The following is a 15,887-nucleotide window of genomic DNA, read 5'->3' as shown; positions in this document are numbered from 1 at the left end:
AGCTTGGCCGCTTCCACTCAGCTCCGAGCTCGGCCCCTCCCTCCCCTTCGCGCCCGCCCGCCCGCCCCGCCGCCGCGACACTACCACCGAGATCGGCCCAGCTACGCGGAGAAAGGCCTCCCAGAGCCCGCCGCCACCGCCCGGCCTGGTAAGCAGCACGGGACAGGCCCGAGCTAGGCCCTTACCCCTGCGTGGAACCAGGCCTCGGCGCCTGCTTCGGTACAGGCCTTGAGAAGGCCGCAGCTAGGCCGCGCGGCGTTCCTTGTTGCAGGAACGGGCCGGAAGCCTTGCAGGTGGGTCGGACAGCTGTAGCACAGCTTCCAGAGAGAGAAATGCGGTGGGCTGTTGTACATTGCACAAGGAATGGGGATCAAGCATTGTTGGAGGATAGTGGAATCAGGCCTGAAACGGAGGGATCGCTGCTAGGAGGAGACAAGATGGCGGCGGCAAGGGAGGCTGAGGAAGAGTGCCGGACGCCATCTTGAATTAATCGCTTCTGGCCCCAGACAGTCCCCATTACAGGCGGGCAGGGCAGGGCGGAGACGGCGCCAGTGGGGAAAACTTGCCCCTCCCCTCTTTCCCTCCCTTTCTTGTGCCCAGTTGTCCTGCTCGGCTACTCCCGAGCCCTGCATACTTTAGTCCCGCCACATTCTTCTTTTTCACGTAATATCCAGCGGGCGCAGAGGCATTTTCTGCCTATTATTATTTTGCCTTCTGGCCCTGAGTATCAGACAATGACCGACGGAACACGAGTGATTATTCAAATAGCTCCCCCTCCCAGTTATGTTGATACAGGAAGGGCTGCTTGCAGCGCCAGGTGTTCGGTTTTGTCCAGATGGTTCTGTCCGCAAAAAATAACTTCCTAACCATGAACCACCTGTCAGTGGCAACAGATACCGTGGAAAATAATAGTCTAGGACTCTAGGTCAGTTGCATTAATTAAGAAAAGCTGATTGCATGACAGGCTTGAGGGAGCAAGCCTGTCATGAGGAAGCAGTGGTTCCACAGCTGAAGCACCAGAATTAAATCCAAAATCCCACCAGAAACAAGCTTCCAAGGGCAGACATGTGCAGAGAAAGTAGTCAAGGAAAGCCTATGCTCTGATAAATGTATTAGTAATTAAGTATCATAAATCCTGTGGCCTCTGTTGCTCATATGGTAATTTTAATATTAGTAATCATCAAGTGGCACATAAATACTACCACAGGATGGCTAATAATTTATAATTTGAATTATAGAGATTTAAAAGCAGCCTAGAAGGGTTTTCTCCCTGTTGTTGTGATATATGAAGTAGGTAAATTGGATCATTATAGATTTTAAAAACCCTCAAAAGTGACCATTTCATTATTGTTTTGAAACAACACATTGCAATCAGTAAACAAGCATCTGAAAAAAATGTGAGACAATAACTTCTAAGTAATAAAGGTTGATGCGATGAATCCTAACTTGCACTAGAAAAGAAAGTATTACTCAAGACTTCTACAGAAGATATACAATTTAGGCAGGAAAGCAAAGATGTAGAATGTATTTATGGGAATGCTTATTTCAAGCATAAAATGAATGGAAGCAGGAATGTATGCCAGATACTATGGTAATACATTTTAGTACACTGTATTCAGGACTCAACAATGCCAGTCAAGCAAATAAAAAGTTTTTAATTATCCAGAAGTTTTAGATATTAAAATGGATGAAATTGAAAAAATAGTTAGTACTTTAGTATCAAAATATTATAGTCCAACAAAAAATGCCATGATGCTTATGCATAGGGAGAAAAGCATGGTGTTAAAAAGAAGGTATTGATATTTTTTTCTGATACTATAGCAATTCTCCCATTGCTATAGGAGATAATGAAGGGACACCAACATATTAGCCATTCTTTTTATGTTTAGTCAGGAATGGGGCAAAATGTTTAAGTCTCAAGTGTATGATAATTTTTCCCCAATGCCAGCTTGATTGCAATATATATGCCATGTGCTAGTCTGGTACACTTATTAAAAGTCTCTGCAAAACACATTTGTTTTAATTTTATAGATATTGTGACTGATGAGATTTAAAGGCCATGGATGAGGATGGGCTTGATGGGCCACATGACCCACACACGTTTTTTGATCCAACAGGTATGTGAGAAAACAACATGTAAGCTTCTTTTCCTAAACTCTATAACTATTGGGTTTTTAGTAATGAATCCAGATTACTTTAATTACCCAAGTCTGGATCTAATTTATTTAATAGTTAAACTAATTTAGAACTATTTTAGAATAGTTAAAAATCTGTTTTGAGGCTGAAAAATCTAAGGAATATTATATGTTTCAAATATTTACATATGAATAGAATAATTTATTGGCCAAGTGTGATTGGACACACCAGGAACAATATGATTATTGTTTTGTGCCAAGATTTTTTTTAATACAGGCAAGATAGCTTACTAGCTATGTAGGAAAGCAGATTATGAAATGTTTGTGAAAACTGATCGAAAAATAGGTTATCAATTATTAGCTTTTAAAATAGTTTTTTATCTTTTATCACACTAAATTATTTTGAGGAAATATCACTGGTTGCTAGCAAGCAGGAAGCAAATTATATAGAATACAGGTAGTCCTCGACTTACAACCTTTCATGTAATGACCATTTGTAGTTACAACCACACTGAAAACGTTATGATCGTTTTTCATACTTACAACAATTGCAACATTGCCACAGTCACATGATCAAAATTCAAATGATTCACAACTGTCTCATATTTATGATGGTTGCAGTGTCCTAGGATCATGGGATCATCTTTTGCGACCTTCTGAGAAGCAGAGTCAATATGCCAGATTCATTTACAACCATATTACTAATTTAACAACTGCAGTGATTCACTTTAAAACAATGGCAAGAAAGGTGATAAAATGGGCCAAAACTAACTTAACTGTCTCACTTAACAATAGGGATTTTGGTCTTATTATGGTCATAAGTTGAGGACTATCTGTATATGACTTCCATGATTTGCACCTGGGAAATGGATCAAGATAAAGCCCTTCAGATCAAATTTGTTTCTGTTAGATGATATCCCTGCTACATCATGTTAGAGATATCCCTGCTACATCATAATCAAAATTTGCTGATTTTTCCTCAACTAAGATTTATGATAATATAGAACCGATTATAATTTATATATTCCAGGAGCTGATGAAACGCATTTGAACGGAGATGAAATTGTTGTCGAAATACAGGAAACTGTATATGTATCAGATGTAGAAGATTCTGATATAGCTGTACATAATTTTGTCCCTGATGATCCAGATTCTGTAGTAATTCAAGATATCATTGAGGACGTTGTTATAGAAGATGTTCAGTGTCCAGATATCATAGAAGATACAAATGTATCTCAAACTGTTATTATTCCTGAACCAGTGCTGGACACTGATGTCACTGAAGAAGTGTCTTTGTCACACTGCAGTGTTCCAGAAGATGTTTTATCATCTGAAATTACAGCTTCAGCAATGGCAATACCTGAACATGTACTCACAAATGAATCAATACATGTACCTGATATTGAACGTATGGAACATGTTCATGACCATAATAATGTTGTAGAAGCAGAAATTGTTACAGATTCTCTTGGAGAAGATGTAGTTTCAGAAGTTTTAGTGGCAGACTGTGCTTCTGAAGCTGTAATTGATGCCAGTGGAATATCTGTGGAGCATAATGATGAAAAAAACTGTGAAGACTACCTGATGATTTCCTGTAAGTGTCTGGGTAAACTATTTTCAGGAGTGCAGTTTAAACTACAGAATTTTTCATCCAGGCTATCCCATTGATTTTGTTCTTGGGTTTTTGCAGTGCTAATCAGTACAACATGTAGGCAGTTTTACATCCTGACATTTCATGTGTTGGGAATGTAACCAACACATTTTAACTCTATTACCATTCTACATAATAATTGAATTAGCTTCTGGTGGCCTAATATAAAAATAATTTGTTTGGTAACAAAAACAGTTTTGTTGTTAAAAATAAATAATTTAAAGTTAAAATAATAAAATCAGCATCAGTATCCATGCCTATGATTTTAACATTATTTTTTTTAAAGATTTTGCAGTGAACATTCCCATTTCATTGGGATATTAGTACCACTTTAGAGGGATGGCAACAGTTTTCGATGCGCCTCAGCATATACTCATGTCAGCCATATGACCATGGTAGCATCTTTGGACAACACTGGCTCTTGGGCTAGGAAATGGAAATGAGCTCTTCCTCCCAGAGTCAGACATAACTGGATAGGGGAAGCTTTTACCTTTAACTTTCGTACTATTAAAATATCTATTTGTTGCTGCATCAATTACCTATCATTCTTTGATCATTGGGCTGCAAGCCTTGAACTAATGTACAAAATCCATCACTTAACACCTGTCATTATTAAGATCATAATATATGTTGTTGAGACTGATAGACTACTAGTTTACACTTATTCATAGTATCTTACATTGTTTAATTCCTACTGGAAATTCAGAGCTTTTTATGGATAATCCTTATATGTAAATTTTGTTATTTTTGTTTTATTTTCCATTCTTCCATCTTTTTATTGAATAAAGGTTATATATTATTTTAATCTATTCTTGGATTTCAATAATTTTAAGATGCTGTTGTTTAAGAATCTGTATAGGGATATATTAAATACATTTCTCTGTTTGAATGGTTGCCAGCAGTTAAGAGCTAATTGGCAACAGTTAAAAAATTGAAGAAATGTTGATTTTTGTTTTTTTTATCAGAAAATAATAGGGGAAGTATACAATGATGAACAGTAGGTGCGTAGTGAATATGTTAGCAAAAGAAGAATGAAGTGGGAGGGTGAAATATACAGGTAATCTTCAATTTACAACCACAATTGAATCCAAAATTTCCATTGCTAAGAAAGAAGTTGTTAAGTGAATTTTGCCCCATTTTACATTTTTTCTTGCCACAGTTGTTAAGTGTAACACTACAGTTGTTAAGTTAGTAAGGTGGTTGTTAAGTGACTTTGGCTTCCCCATTGATTGCAAAGGGAGATCATATGACCCAAGGACACTGCAAATGTCATAAATACAGGCCAGTTGCCAGGTGTCATTTTGAATTTTGATCACATGCCCATGGTGATCCCGCAATGGTTGTGTGAAAAACAGTCATGTTGTTTTTTCAGTATTGTAACTATGGCCACTAAATGAATGGTTGTAAGTCGACAACTACCTGTAACTGGTATAGGGGGGGGAAAAGAACTATTTCCTAAGTTGAGAACTACTTTTTATAAATGTGTACACTGTAATTGTGTCTAATATTTCTAGGCAAATACAGTTCTTACAAAGAAATTTATTAGTATCTGATTAACATGCAAATTTGCTGTTCCATAAGATTTGAGTTTATTGCTGAGTTCAATGTCTTTTGCAAGATAGTGATAATGTGCTTTGTTGCCTTTTTCTTAGTATTGTAGTACCATTGTTTGCCAGATGCAGAGCGTATTATAATCCTTGTTTCCCAAAAATATACTTTACTATTTTTCTTGTGGAAATTATAAATATATTTGTTATGATTTGATGTGAATGCCTCTTACTATTGCGCTAGGTGAAAGTTTCTCACAGTATTAATCTTTTTCTTAGAGTCTTATCAGAAAGTTGGATATGTTTTATACTATTTGTGTAGCCTAGTCTGTCTATAAGAATATTGCAAAATAATATAAAATATAAAAATAATATAAAATAAAATAGAATAATTAACATTCAAAAATAATATAATTGTGTGTGTGTGTTAAAAATTCTATTAAGAGACATGAATAGATGATAGAAACAAGATAAGCATGATCATTCACATTTACCTATTCAAGGATTGATTTATAGATAGTTCATTGTGAAACATTGAGAGGCTTAGTGAAGAATACAAAAATGATGAGAAGTATTGAATGAGGAGCAGACTATTAGGGTTAGGATTGGAGTTAGCAAGTGTAGCATGAGTTTTAGCATGAGTAGTGAATCTTGGGAAGAAAAGAAACAAGAGAAAATAGAATGACTGCAAGAACTACAAAGCCTGCTTGTAAAACATTAGAAAATGAATTTATTTCACAATAGAAAGAATGGAAAGTGGACATCAGGAAAAATATGGAAATGTCTTGGAAAAAATGGAAGGAATTAAGTGAAGAGTTATACTAATGAGAAGTACATGAAAGGATTATGTAATTGTGAGGTGAAAGGCTATGGATGGGAATATGTATGTATGTATAATTATTTCTGTGTAGAGAAAAACAATTGCAAAAAACGTAATAAAAATACAAGAAATGGTTATGATTAAAAGACAGAAAATGCAGACAGATTTGAAATAAAAGGTTTTGGGATTGCAGAAGTTAAACAAGAATTCTTTTAATTGGAATTAAAAATAGAAGTTATGCAATAATTTGGGATAAAACTCAAAATAAGGGAATTCTGAAAAATTTAGCAAGTATGGTGCAGCATTTTGCTGACCAGATGGGATACACACCAGATTTCTGTTTAATGGGTATTGAAAAATGTATAACATGAGAAAGAAAGTGTTTTGTAGGAATATGGAGTTAAAGGGAAAATAATAGAATACCATGGAAATAAAGTATATGTGCGAATAAATAGAAAGCTTGGCAAATAATTGATTTGCCATTGGGTTTTAATGTATAAACACATAAGAAATGCTTGTAATTTATGTTAGAGGAATGCTATTGTGATAATATTGTTGATTTTCTTGTAGTGGATGATGCTGTCAAAACAGAAGCTGACAATTCTGTTGACCTTAAATCTGAGTCAGAAAGTGATCCATGTAAAATGGATGGCATTTGCCCAGAAGTCATCAAAGTCTACATTTTCAAAGCTGATCCTGGAGAAGATGACATAGGTGAGGTTTTCTTAAATGAAAGAAAAAATTAATATTTTGATGCTTGGAGGTCTCAAGATGAAAACTGAATCCTCAAGAAATGTTCTGAGAATTTGTCATACTAAAAGCGAAAAAGAATCTTGAAACATGCTATGAATGGCATCCCTAACAACTGCACATTATATTATTATTATTTTATCGCAACAACAGAATTGTATCACAGCGGCCAATTGTTTCGCCGGATTTGGCATTGGTTACTAGTCGGGCCCCACCCAGGGGCCTAGGACGTCGTAATGTATTTTCGTAATATGCGTGCAGATCCAAGCAGTGCAGTTTTTTGCATTTGACTGATGGTGATTTTGTCAATTTTTAACTGTTTTAAATGTAATTCCAGTGCTTTTGGAATAGCACCCAGTGTGCCAATTACCACTGGAATTACCACTGCTGGTTTGTGCCATAGTCGTTGAATTTCGATTTTTAAGTCCTGGTATTTTGCGATTTTTTTCATGTTCCTTCTCGGCGACCCTGCTATCACCTGGTATTGCGATGTCTATGATTGTGACCTTATTTTTCTCAACCGGTGTGATGTCTGGTGTATTATGCGCCAGTATTTTGTCCGTTTGTATACGGAAATCCCACAAGATCTTGACCATCTGATTTTCGGTGACTTTTTCATGCTGATGTTCCCACCAGTTTGTTGCTGTTTTAATATTATAATTTTTGCACAAATTCCAATGGATCATTTGTGCTACTGAATTGTGCTGCAATTTATAATCAGTCTGTGCGGGGTTTTTTACAGCAGTTGTTGTTGTTGTTGTTGTTATTATTATTATTATTATTATTATTATTATTATTATTACTGTATTATTCATATATAGAGCCAATTTTGTTAAAGTTCTGGCCTATACATCTCTTATGTGCAAAAGCAGACTGAGTGACTTTGGACCAGTCAATCTGTCACCCCAAATGAAATTTTGGTCATTTATCTCAATTTGTAAAAATACAGACTATGCACTTAGTCTATGATCCAATACACATTTACTAAATTAATATAATGAAGCTTATATTTTAATAGGATTTTCATAATATCCCTCTTGTTTTACTCCGTTCTTTCTAAATGTCTACTTGACAAAAGTTTCTCTTGCACCATTTAAAAATTTATGTTACTGTATTTTTTTTTGTTTCTTGAATTTGAACCATAGTGTTTTGAAGCATATTCTTACAAATAATGTTGATAATTCTTTTTAACATAGGAGGCACAGTAGACATTGTGGAAAGTGAATCTGAAAATGACCATGGTGAAACTTTAATTAACCAAAATAGTAGTGTTCGCATTCCAAGAGAAAAAATGGTGTATATGACAGTAAATGATTCTCAGCATGAAGATGAAGATTTAAGTAAGTATGTGACCTTCATTTGAGTTAAAGGTTTTAAAGGTTTTTTAAAAATATACAAAACACATAACATGTTTTTTCTAATAGATGTTGCTGAAATTGCTGACGAAGTCTATATGGAAGTGATAGTAGGAGAGGAAGATGCAGCAGCAACTCATGAACAGCAAATTGATGACAGTGAAATCAAAAGCTTTATGCCAATAGCTTGGGCAGCAGCTTATGGTAGGTCATTACTCCCAAAAATTAATGATTACCAAGTAAGGATATTGGTTTCTGGTACTCTGTATTCAGAAAATTGAAATAATCTTACTGGGATGGTGTTCAGTATTTCTGCCAGGATTTACATACAAGAGCGGGTGGGATTCAACCGGTTCAGGCAAACTGGATGCTAATTTTACATCTGGTTCCCCGAATCGGTAGTTGGAAGGACTGACTGGCCCCGCTCTGCCCATTTCAGGAGTCTCCACGCAGCCTGTTCATCATGCTAGGTAAGTGCAGGGCCCACGTGGAGGCTCTGGGAGGGTGAAAAACGGGCCTCCTGGAAGTCTGAAAATGAGCCCATTTCCGATCTCCAGAGGTCCTCCGGGGCCCAGGGGAGGCCATTTGTACCTTCCCGGAAGCTCAAGGCAAGACTCCAGAGCCTGGGGAGGGGGAAATAACCCCCCCGCCGCCACATCATGGTGCAGGAGGCTTAGTAGGCCACACTCCCATGGTCACGCCCACCCAGCAACCAAGCAGAAAACCAGTTGCTAAAAATTTTTCAATCCCATCTCTGTGAGTACATATATATTATTTGATTCTTCGTTGAAATGATTTATGGTTTATTTGAAACTACAGGAATTAAGAAGAACATTGTAATAAGAAATCAACTCTATTTCTGTTATAGAATAGTAGTAAAAATTAAAAAAACAATGTAGTATCTCTTTTTTTACAAAAATCTGCAATTTATTCAACCTTAGAGAGAAGGAGAGTTTTTTCAAATCTTGAGACTTGGCAGTTGTTAATTTTACTCAATATTTTGAATCAGGTAAGTAAAAATGAAGTTTACAGACCACCTATAAAATTTAGATTTTTGTAATGTTAATTATACTTTTCTTTTCATCGGAACTTCCAGCCTGGGTCCATTTTTTTTACATGCATCAATATGGAGATATTTTTATACTCTCATCCCATAAGGGTGGAGGATCGCTAGTTGACTTACAATCAGCCATATGGCAGCAATATTTACATGCATCTTCCAGTGGCCTTGGAAAAATAGACTCTGGTAATTGGATTCTATGGTCTCTGTTTGCCAAGAGCATCTATCTTTTACAGTATTCTTTCTACCTGTATGTTCGTCATGATGTGATTAAATTCATGCTGTGAATATGTATGTATAATTCTTGAGGCTCTTTCCATGGTCAGTGAGGACAGTGAGAAAGATATAGATATATATTGGCAAAAAACTACATGTGAATAATTCACTGAATAGAAGGAGGCTTGGTTTTTTTAAATCTAAATCTTACTGTCTTTGTTGACTACAAAGATATCCAAATATATTTATTAACACAAAGTGATTATTTAGACTTACCTTTTAAAAATATAAAAATCATTTTCAGAGATAGTATGTGGACTAATCCTTAGGATGCTAAATTCTGATCCACACTAGGAAATAATGATGCAGTTGAAAACCGAAATGGAACTGCAAGTGCTCTCTTGCATATAGATGAGTCTTCTGGTCTTGGAAGGCTAACAAAACAAAAGCCAAAGAAAAGGAGAAGACTGGAATCCAGACAATATCAAACAGGTAATAACTCAGCTTCTGTTTGCTTGAAAATAGAATTGGAAATGGAAATGCATTCTCCATTAGCATTTTAAAGGTACAGCCATCTATCTGCTCTCCCACATTCCTGGTGGGAGTTTTGTGTAATATTGCTGCTTTATTGGGGTTGTAGACTGGTAGACTGATTTCTTATTTAAAAGTAACATACTATCTTCAGCTTCTGTCTTGATGGATGTTTTGCATCAATATAAAGAAGCACATGTGTATACCTGTGTATATGGTTTTTTTTTTTGGAGAGTATTCTCTTCAAATATGCCAGAAATGATTCATTACTTGAAAATATATCCATTCTCACAAGATTCCTTTGAGAGAATGCAGATGTTGCAATTGCTGACATATTAAGATATTCCTTTCCACAGGGTTAATTTGTCTAATTAAGTGATATGTTGGCGCTTGACATTGCTTCCAATTATTTAAATTCTCTAAGCCATATTTCTGTTGGAAGATTTTTAATTTTGAGAGAGAAAGCTGACATACCATTGTAATTACTTCTTGACAATTAATTGATCTGAACTTAATTTGTAATTACAGCAGTGTTCAGGATGTTGGTATCCTATGTATTTCAATATGAAGCTTAAGCATGTGCTTAATTTTGCTACCAAAACTAATAGGAACTTAAAATGTGTAACTTTTGTGCAATTACGCTAGTGCTTACCAGGTATCTAGTAGACGCCATTTTTATTATTTTTTTTCTTTTTTTATTATGCAGCCATAATTATTGGGCCTGATGGCCATCCTTTGACTGTCTACCCTTGTATGATTTGTGGAAAGAAATTTAAATCCAGAGGCTTCTTGAAAAGACACATGAAAAATCACCCAGAGCACCTTCTTGCTAAGAAAAAATATCGATGCACTGATTGTGATTACACTACAAATAAAAAGTTAAGTCTGCATAATCATCTTGAGAGCCACAAGCTTACTACCAAGACTGAGAAACTAATTGAATGTGATGAATGTGGGAAAAGTTTCTCTCACGCAGGAGCTTTGTTTACACATAAGATGGTGCATAGGGACAAAGCAGCAAACAAAATGTACAAGTGCAAATTCTGTGAGTATGAAACAGCAGAACAGGGATTGCTGAATCGTCACCTTCTAGCTGTACACAGCAAAAACTTTCCTCATATTTGTGTGGAATGTGGAAAAGGATTTCGACATCCATCAGAGCTCAAGAAACACATGCGAATCCATACTGGTGAAAAGCCCTATCAATGCCAATATTGTGAGTATAGATCTGCTGACTCTTCTAACCTGAAAACTCATGTAAAGACTAGGCATAGTAAAGAAATGCCATTCAAGTGTGACATTTGTTTTCAAATATTTTCTGATACCAAAGAGCTGCAACAGCACATTCTTATGCATCAAGAAAGCAAAACACACCAGTGTCTGCACTGTGATCACAAAAGCTCAAACTCAAGTGATTTAAAAAGACATATAATTTCCGTTCACACAAAGGACTATCCCCACAAGTGTGACATGTGTGATAAAGGCTTTCATAGGCCTTCAGAACTGAAAAAACACGTTGCAGTGCACAAAGGGAAAAAGCTGCACCAGTGCAGACATTGTGACTTTAAAATTGCAGATCCATTTGTTCTGAGCCGTCATATTCTCTCAGTTCACACAAAAGATCTTCCGTTCAGATGCAAGAGGTGTAAGAAAGGATTCAAGCTGCAAATGGAACTTAAAAAACACATGAAAACACACAGTGGTAGAAAAGTTTATCAATGTGAGTACTGTGAATATAGCACTACAGATGCCTCAGGTTTCAAGCGGCATGTTATTTCCATTCATACAAAAGACTATCCTCACCGTTGTGAATTCTGTAAAAAAGGCTTTCGAAGGCCTTCAGAGAAGAATCAACACATTCTGCGGCATCATAAAGACATTGGGTTACCATGAGGATTCAAAGATAGGGATTTGGGAAGGGTATAAAAGATTTGCTTTTTAGGCAGTCATTGTATTTTAAAGCAGATCTTACAAATGAAATACTGTGCATTTGATATAGTGCTGTATATAGATAGGAATATTGCTTCTAGTTGACTTTTATATATTTTGTTCATTAGTGTGTTCTGAATTATCTTTCGTTTGTTTAATAAATGAGGAAAGATGGCAACAATAAAGTTGCATTTAATAAAGTAAACTTTGTCTTATACTGAATTTTTCAATTACATTAATTCTCAAAATGTTTGCCTGCCATGCCAATTCAGTTTTGACATAAATTAAATTTCTAATTCGCTCAAAGATGTCATATAGAGGGCTGTTCAAAAATCAGAGCAGAATTAATGTCAAAATACTGCATTGTACAATAGGATCCACTTGATTGTCCCATTGGTATTTAAGGAACTTACTACAGTCATCTGAGTGGTTATTTAACTTTTTTCCAATACTGAAGTTATTTCTTTATAGTATTGAATACTTCCATAATGTAAGAAATACATTGGTTGCTGGGAGCATTTATTTTCAATAGGGTGAATTTTAAAGAAAAACTTGAGGCACTTGTTCATTAAGTATTCATTATCTGCTTCTCTGCTTTTTTGTTCTGTATTGCAAATGTACTTGTATTTTTGAAACATATTGTTTCAGTTGTTGACAACAGATATTCAATTGACTGTTGCTAGGTTTATTCCAAATTAAATGCAGTTTTATTACAAGACTCTAACTGTATGGAATTTTTGGTTTGGTCTCATTTTTATCTACCTAGATCTTTGGACAGCTTTCAAAGATAAACCATCTGGAAAGAGAACAGGTGGAGGAATAAATAATAGAAGCAGGTAGTTTTAAAGAAATATTTATTTTCTTCCAGTTTTTTAAAAAAATCTTTTTTTATTCTTTTAGGGTCACAGATTTTCCTTACCAAAATAATTTCAGAAGGAAGGAATTAGACATTCATGCCTTTGGCTATTAAGCAGTAACTTTTTAATTATTCCATTATTTCTGTCCATTTATACACTTATGGATATATGTTGAATGACCACTGTATGCTTTAAAATTATTGCTAAGTTAAACTGCTTCAGTCTGTTTCACAGTAAGTGTTTCATTAGTTTATAATAAAGCATGTTGGAAACTTGATGAATAAAACATTTCACATTTCAAGTGAAATCAAAGCTAATTTTTAAAAATATGATATTCTGATTAACTTCTCTTAGCTTGCTTTTTCTCATTTGTCCTCCCTAACTTTGGTTCCTAGAATTCATTGATCAAATGTATTGAAAGTGAACAAAAGTTTAAGCAATTTTGCCTCATGCTTTCCCGTGTCTCCTCCCTCCTTTCCTTTCATCAGAAACATAAGGATTCCAAGTCATCAGTTCTATACCATATATTACATTGTCAGAGATTATAATGTGTGAACATACATTCCTTCACATAGCTCGATATTCCCTGGGTGATTCATTTTAATATAAAATTAGAATTATAATACAAATAGTTGTGATGCAAACAAAAAGGCTTAATGTTAACATCTTATTTTGTATGAACTGTAAGATGTATGTGGAATTATGTTTGTTTCTGACTTTTTAATGTGTATGAACTGTTGCATGTTCACCAAATTTTTAGAAAACATTGGTAAAAAAATTATTGTTGAGCAAGCTCTTGAGCTCTAAATCACACAGCTACAGTGTGCACATTATACTGTCATACATTAAGTGGAACATGTGAAATTGTATGGAACCAGTTAAAGCTTTTTCATTGTGATGATAACTTGCAGGGTTGAGGTCTAAAAGTACCTCAGTTTATTAAAGCAAGTGTTTTCAAGATCCAGCAGTTATCCATGGAATGTAGGTTTCTCATTTTTTTAATTGAAGTCCTACATAGATTACTTTGCACAGAAATAATTTTCAAGCTATCTATTAACTTTTGCAATATTCAGAAGTATTGCCAGAAGTATTGCCAAATTTCAGATATAAGAAATTTGGCTACTTTCTATTTCACTAATACCACCTGGAATCATAAATACATACATTGAAGCATAATTTTGGCAATGTAGAAAAAGCAATTAAGAATTTATCAGTTCAGTGGATTTTGCACAATGTGGCTATATAAAAAGCAAATGAAAACTAGTTATTGTTAATGTATTCACATTAGTTATAAACTAGTTTTATTTGATTAGCAAACACTATAAAATTGATGTTGAAGTTTCATGTTTTAAAATGGTACATTAAAAGGACGTAATATAAAGAATTGTTCTGTATAATGCTTGTGAAGTACTTGATGTCCTTCCTCTTGTACACTATGTAAAAATTAAAAAACAAATTACATAGACTCATATATAGGGATGTGTGACGTAATGTGTACTTGATAATGTGAAAAAATAAAAATCAAATTATTTTCCTGTTAATTATATGTTTCATTTGCTATATCACTGTTTTCACCAACACACCACTTTAGCAATACAATTTTAAAATTCAGTTGTGTAATTCCATGGAGTACTGAGAGATGCCTGAAAGTGAACCTGGAAACCTTCCTTTCTTCAGGAAACCATGTTCATACAATGAAGCTGATGGTCTCACTAGCTACTCCTGTTTGGATTCAGTCAATTCCTTCCCTTGTGTGAAATGAATTGTGTCTGTGTGTAATGAAAATGATTCTGCTGCTGGGAATAATAGCTGAGGTTTCAGCTCACTCCTCTTTACAAAAAGGTGAGTATATGTTCTATTGGTCAAAATTAAACATAAGTAGAACTGTATATTACAAACTGGGCCTCCCATAGAACTATTACTACACTATTGCTTTCTGTGATTCTCATTCAGCTGCAAAGGTGAAGCAGGCTTCAATTCATCCAGGCTACTTTAGGGGCCTAGGAAGGGCACACTAAGTGCACACAAGTTCACAGCAGCACACTGGAAGGATTTGGGTCACCTTTAAGATCCAACAATTTCTTAGGAGTGGATTCCAAGTTCAACTTGAGAAAAAAGTCTGCAGCCCTCTGCCTGCTTTGGGGTCATGCTGGCATCAAGTCATTCCTGATGATAAGTGAATCTGGCTTCAGAAGACTCAGACAGATTTATGTGTTGGATAAGTAAAAGCTGGCAATTGAAAGACAACTGGCTGCCTGTTCCTCTATCCTGTTCTCTTTTCTTATGGACATGGAAAGGGGAGGTTATGTTCATATGCCTTTATATTAAACTATATAGGTAACTGGAATGGATGGTCAAACTAACATGAATGACAATTCTTCCAACTTTAAAAGGAGATGTGAAACAAACAAAATGTTACCAAAAGGCAAGGGATATTATTAGCTTTTTGATCAGATATTTAAGTACAGTCTTAGCTTTTTGTATTCCGAGTCTTACCAATAGATGGCAATGGTGTACAAGACCTGAAGGAAGTTCAGTACAAATGGTACATTTCCTGTACCATTTAAACATAAACTGAAAGGTTTGCCAGCAAATGAAAGTTAATGCTTTTGTGCTATAGTAATGAGGGCTGGAATTTAATATTTAACTCTAGGAAATTAATTTCCCATTTTCATATTGTAGATCTATCATCTACCTATCATAATCTCTCAATCATTTATCTATGCCAATCAGCCATCTGTGGGGCTCTTGGGGTTCTCTATGCTCGGTTGTTTTCTTGCAGAAGTTTCGTTAGGTAACATCGTCAGTGCTAGTAGTGAGGTTTGCTCATTTTATATATTAGTAGCTTCCCCTGTCTGTTGTTGAGAGTGATATTGGTAGTTCCTTGATTGGGGTATTGTTTGTTTCTTGATTGTTAGTCTAATGTTAACCTTGGTTTAATCTCTTCTTATTTAGATTTTGATTGCTGGTGAAGAGATTTATTTTGTTTTTTTTTTTCCTTTTTAGCTTTTGGGGTTGAACGAGGACCCCAAGGAC

The 15,887-nt window shown here is 35.3% G+C and overlaps 1 protein-coding gene across 2 annotated transcripts; it reads left to right on the top strand.

Moving 5' to 3' along the window:
- Positions 1-62: 62 nt before the first annotated feature.
- ZFX (zinc finger protein X-linked) lies at positions 63-14,392 on the top strand. 2 transcript variants are annotated; one of them, XM_032226977.1, is made up of 8 exons: positions 63-148; positions 2,032-2,117; positions 3,166-3,729; positions 6,724-6,867; positions 8,100-8,243; positions 8,328-8,462; positions 9,889-10,026; positions 10,772-14,392. In XM_032226977.1, exons 2-8 carry the CDS (start codon positions 2,060-2,062, stop codon positions 11,956-11,958), a joined length of 2,370 nt encoding a protein of 789 aa, XP_032082868.1. In that variant the 5' UTR covers positions 63-148; positions 2,032-2,059; the 3' UTR covers positions 11,959-14,392. The 2 variants fall into 2 exon arrangements, with proteins under 2 accessions (XP_032082868.1, XP_032082869.1); XM_032226978.1 differs by lacking the exon at positions 63-148 and adding an exon at positions 208-293.
- The last annotated feature ends 1,495 nt before the right edge of the window (positions 14,393-15,887 follow it).

The sequence above is a fragment of the Thamnophis elegans genome, chromosome 11 (assembly GCF_009769535.1).
Source record: "Thamnophis elegans isolate rThaEle1 chromosome 11, rThaEle1.pri, whole genome shotgun sequence".
NCBI lineage: Eukaryota > Metazoa > Chordata > Lepidosauria > Squamata > Colubridae > Thamnophis > Thamnophis elegans.
The sequence above is the reverse complement of the archived record's forward strand: the minus strand, read 5'-3'. Positions and strand labels throughout refer to the sequence as shown.

What these genes read in the sequence shown, in the direction of transcription:
- ZFX (XM_032226977.1), top strand. Translation starts at nt 2,060, where the DNA reads ATGGATGAGGATGGGCTTGATGGGCCACATGACCCACACACGTTTTTT. An exon ending in AGACTACCTGATGATTTCCT is followed by an intron (nt 3,730 to 6,723) that starts GTAAGTGTCTGG and finishes ATTTTCTTGTAG; the next exon opens with TGGATGATGCTGTCAAAACA. An exon ending in ATCCAGACAATATCAAACAG is followed by an intron (nt 10,027 to 10,771) that starts GTAATAACTCAG and finishes TTTATTATGCAG; the next exon opens with CCATAATTATTGGGCCTGAT.